The 4,811-nt window shown below is 58.6% G+C and overlaps 1 protein-coding gene across 1 annotated transcript; it reads left to right on the top strand.

Moving 5' to 3' along the window:
- The first annotated feature begins 291 nt into the window (after nucleotides 1-291).
- LRRC3C (leucine rich repeat containing 3C) lies at nucleotides 292-2,884 on the top strand. Its single transcript, XM_031064753.1, has one exon. It carries the CDS (start codon nucleotides 350-352, stop codon nucleotides 1,145-1,147), a length of 798 nt encoding a protein of 265 aa, XP_030920613.1. The 5' UTR covers nucleotides 292-349; the 3' UTR covers nucleotides 1,148-2,884.
- Nucleotides 2,885-4,811: the final 1,927 nt, after the last annotated feature.

Genomic DNA, 4,811 nt, shown 5'->3' with positions numbered 1-4,811 from the left:
GGCAGGGCGGGAGCTCACCCCGCCTCTGGCTCAGCCCGAGCGCCTCCGGTTGTTACAACCCAGCTGCCGGCGCAGGAGACGTGCCCAGCCCCTGGGGCCTGATCCTGCACGCAGGAGCCTAGAGCGAGGTGATGGCCGGGCATGGGGGAAAGTGTGAGCCATGACAGCTGTCCTGGTCCCCATCCTTGTCCCTGCTTCATGACTATGGTCAGATATGGCACTCACAGCCAGCACAGTGACAGTTCTGCCCCTGTCTCCCCCAGCCTGACACTGTCCCCTTGTTGTCCCTGTCTCAGATGTGCCAAGTCCAGCTGAAGCACTGTGGGTGTGAGGAAGGCAGTGCAGCACCATGACTGCAGCACAGGGGGTTCTCCTCCGGCCCATCACCATGGGACTGCTCCTACAGAGCCTCTTCCTCCTCCTCCTCCTCCTCCTGGGCTCCTGCCTCCACCCAGCCGCTGCCTTCCCCAAGGGCTGTTACCCCTCAGAAGAGGAGGGGCTGAAGACCTTTCGCTGCAGCAACGCTCAGCTGACCGAGGTCCCCAGGGACATCCCCAATGACACCAACAAACTCTACCTGGACTTCAACCAAATCCCTTTCCTGCCTCGCGATGCCTTCCGGGACCTGCCGCTCCTGCTGGAGCTGGATCTGTCCCACAATGCCATCGCCAGAATTGAAACTGGGGCTTTCCAGGGCCTGGCAGAGCACCTGCACTCCCTGGACTTGTCTTCCAACAGGCTGGTGTCGGTCAGCAAAGATGCCTTTAGCAACCTAAAAGCCAAGGTGAACCTGTCCAACAACCCGTGGCTGTGTGACTGTCGGCTGCAGGAGCTGATCCGTGCCGTGGAGCTGGTGGCTGAATCCTCGGGGGGCATCGTGTGCGACACCTCCACGCAGGAGGAGCACGTGGGCAAGGCTTTCCTGCAGGTCACTGCAGACACAGATCTCTGCAACGTGTACAAGAAGACCACAGACATCGCCATGCTGGTCACCATGTTCGGCTGGTTCGCCATGGTGATTTCCTACCTGGTTTATTACGTCAGGCAGAACCAGGAGGACGCCCGGCGGCACCTGGAGTATCTCAAGTCACTGCCCAGCAAACAGCGGCGATCGGAGGAGTCGTCCACCATCAGCACTGTGGTGTGAGCACAGCATCCTGCAGGACATGGGGATGTGTGGAGCTGGGCACCAGCCGCTCCAGGGGCTGGCACCAGGCACTGGTATCCCACAGAGATACTCATGGATTTGTTCTGTTCTCCTGGAAGCAGCAGACATGGCTGATGAATCCCTGGCTCTGGTGGCTGAGGTCAGGGATGGATATCAGACATGAACATGGAGGATCTGCAGCATCCTCCCAAGTTATGGAGGACTGGAGCAACCCAGAGCATCCTCCTGGCATGTGGTCATTGCTCTGACCGACCTGGACATTTGGACTTCATCTAAAACTTTTTATATTTCCTTTGCAGAGATCCCTTGGGGCATTATGGAATCGGTGTTTTCATCTCTCCCTGGCTCCCCCTTGGCTGCCCAAGGGATGGTACGGCAGCCCAGGGCAGCCTGGGCCTGGATCCCTGCTGGGAGGGCACTGGGGAGGAGCAGTACGGGTGCAAGGCCAGTGTCCTGCCAGGTCACTGGCCCTGGAGGGTCACGGCTCCCACTGCAGCCAGCGGGACCAAGAGGTGGAGCAGGGGGTGGGGACACACCGATTGGTGCCGCCCCATCTTCCGTTTCATCTCCCTGCCCCTTTCTCGGCGCTCAGGCCAGGTGGGGCGAGGGGTATGGGTGTCCCTACTCGGACATGGGGTCACTGATGGGCAAACCCAGGACCTTTCCCCTCAGAGCGTGGGGAACGAGAACAAAATGGGGAATGAGCGCCCTGCGGCAGAGCCCTTTGGGGCTGCCAAGGGATGTGGGTGCTGATGGAGGGGCAGCTGGGGGTCCTGGCAGTGGGTCCAGCCCTGCTGGGATGTTAGGTGAGTGGGGTTCCCCTCGGTGCTCTCGGGGACCACCTGGGAGGGTGTTGGCAGCACCCTTGGCCATCTGCTCGTGTCGCTGCCGGAGGGGAGCTCCCACCTCACAAGCTGCTGACCGGTCACTGTGATGGGAAGCAGGATGGAGGGAGCTGCCATGGCTCCTCCGTCCTCTCCCCACCCCTGCACTGCTGTCAGGAGCCTGAATCTCCCCTAAAATATCCCAAAGTCCCTTCTTGACACTGCCAGTATTGGGCTGCAGGTTCCTGGGGGCAGTGGTGGAGGTGATGCTGAGCACAGGGCTGGCACAGACAGGGGTCAGTGCCCACTTTTGGGCATGCAGGGTCCAAGTGGCAACTCAGAGCAAAACCAGAGCAGCCCCAGGCTCTTCCACCTGCCTGTCTGGCCTCTGGGACATCTGGTTTTGCTGGTTTTGGCCTTTTTTTAAACCAACAAATGCTAAATTGCCTTAACTCACCAAGAGCACCAACCAAAGCTGCTGGAACCTCCTCTGTACTGGGCCAGAGCTGCCTTGTGGCCAGGCCCAGCCTCAGCCCCTGGTGTGGGCAGCTCCAGCCGCTGCCTGTGCCCTCATGCGCCGGTGCTGGTGGGAGCAGGAGCAGGGCCCACGCCCTTCCACAAGTGCCTGATTCCAGCACAGAGCAGGAGCTCTGCAACGCACAAACACATCAGCCCCAGCTCCCATCCGGGCGTCCCCACAGCCCCACGGCAGCTCCTCCCCTCTCTACAACCGGCTGAGGAGAAAAGGGGCTGGGGGGGACCCGACCGAACCCCCCAGGCTGCTCCCCCCAGGCCACCGCTTGTGCCGGGACCACCCGACCCGTCTGTTTTGGGTTAAGGGACATTTTAGTTCTTACTTTATACGACAATAAAGTTGGCTTTTACTTTGGAGCCAGTGGCCGGCGTGTGCTGGTGTGTGTGTCTGTGGGTCTGTGGTCACCGGGCTCTGGTGACGTTGTGGCTGCAAAGGAAGGACGGAGGTGCCCGCGACAGGCGGTGGCGCTTGCAGAAACAGGACACCCGTCCCTCCGGTAACCCTGCCCCAGCCTTCAATAATGAACAGCCGCGGCTCGGCTCAGGTCGCTGGCACGGTGCCCCCTGCCCTGCCGTGCCGATCGCGGGGTACCCGTCAGGATCCTGACGGCCGGGAGGGACAAACCCTTCCAACACCACGGTCCCACCGGTCCCCACAAGAGGCCTCTCCGGTCACGGCCCCGTCCCGGTTTGCCGGCGCCTCTCCCCGCCTGATCCGTGCTGGAGTCTTGTGCCATGGAAGGTGAAAGCCGGGCCTTAACGCAGAGTGACAGTTCCCGCTCGTGGGACATTAACCTTGTTTGTCACTCGGCTGTCTCCAGACGCAGACCCCGGGCTCTGGAGCAGATGGCTGCCGTCCCCGCTCCGGTCACTCCCTGGGGATCCTCCTCCCGCGGCTCCCGGAGCAGCTGGGGAGGGCTGGGGGACACGCAGGACACGTGCCCCCAGCTGCCACCCTGCCCGTGGCTCCCTGGAGTCCTGCAGGTGTCCCCTCCCATGGAGCTGGATGATGCTGAGTCCCCCGGGGTCAGCCCTGCTCTGGATCCTGTCTCTGGAATTGCTTGGATGGAAACCATCAGGCTCATTACAGTCATTACTGATGAGCACGGGGGAAAGGAAGTGGATTCCAGGGGTTTGTCTGGATGTGGAACAGCCACTGGCCTGTGTGGGTGTACAGGGGGATAAAATACACAAGGAGTCTAACAAAAATCTGCAGTAAGATTTGGGAAGGTAACTTGGGTGGGATGGAATTGTGCTGGATTTAGGCTCTCAGTACTGTCAGATATTTAATCAGGTGTGACAGGGAATGGAGAGGAACAGAAAAATGACTTTATGGGGATATTTCCTGGGGATGCTGTGGCCAGCCTGGGGTGTTGGGAGCAGAGGACACAGCCTGCCAGATGCCTTCAATCTCAAGGAGGGATTTTTCTCACCCCATTCTTTCCAGTTGCGGGGTGCTGTGGGGCTAGACCCTGCTGAGAGTGGGAGCTGGCACTCGGCACGGTGGGCACGAGGGGCTCAGCATTAAAGGCAGCACTTCTCCTTCAGAAAATAATTAGAATCATCCCTTTTAATACCCCTCTCTGGGTAATTCGTTTCCTGATGTAGATTTATCCACAGGGATCAGCAGCAGGAGAATTAACAGCGTGACCTCCTTCTGTGTGTTCCAGCACGTCGGTAAATCTCCGTTATTAACTTCCAAGGAGTTCTGCCTGCCCGGCCTGCTCTCCTCTCCAGGATGGAGGAAAACGTGTCACTGGGGCAGGATCTGTGACCTGAATCCTCTTGGCAGGGATGACTCTTTGCCTGCCTGGCCCTGGAATCCCTTGGGATCACAGGGATGGAGGAGTGTCCCCAGGAAACCCCCAGGATGTACCAGGGGATGGTGGGTTTGTGCTCCCAGCAGCAGGGCTGGTGGCAGGGAGGGCTTTGGGAGAAAGTTTTGGGAGGAAGTTTTGGGAGAAACCTTGTTTTCCCCTGCCTACAAGTGGAGCGTGTTCCCAGACTGCATCTTGAACTTTGAACTGATTAGATTTCCAAGAGGGAAGGAAGGATGTCTAACTGTTTAATTTCCACAATTAGAAAAATATTTACCAATAATTAGGAGTGATGGCAGCAATTACACTGGGATTAAAGCCAGGCTACACTTCATCACCCGCCTTTCACTCAGGGACCTTATTTATTTCTTTCAGCCCCCAAAAAATCCATGTACAGCTGCATTGCTGCCAATAATGAATCATCCTTGTTCACTGCCTGCACAGGACTCATTAATCCAATGATGCCAG

The sequence above is a fragment of the Geospiza fortis genome, unplaced genomic scaffold (assembly GCF_000277835.1).
Source record: "Geospiza fortis unplaced genomic scaffold, GeoFor_1.0 scaffold992, whole genome shotgun sequence".
Classification (NCBI taxonomy): Eukaryota; Metazoa; Chordata; class Aves; order Passeriformes; family Thraupidae; genus Geospiza; species Geospiza fortis.
Note: the sequence above shows the minus strand (reverse complement) of the source record. Positions and strands in the feature narration are given on the sequence as shown.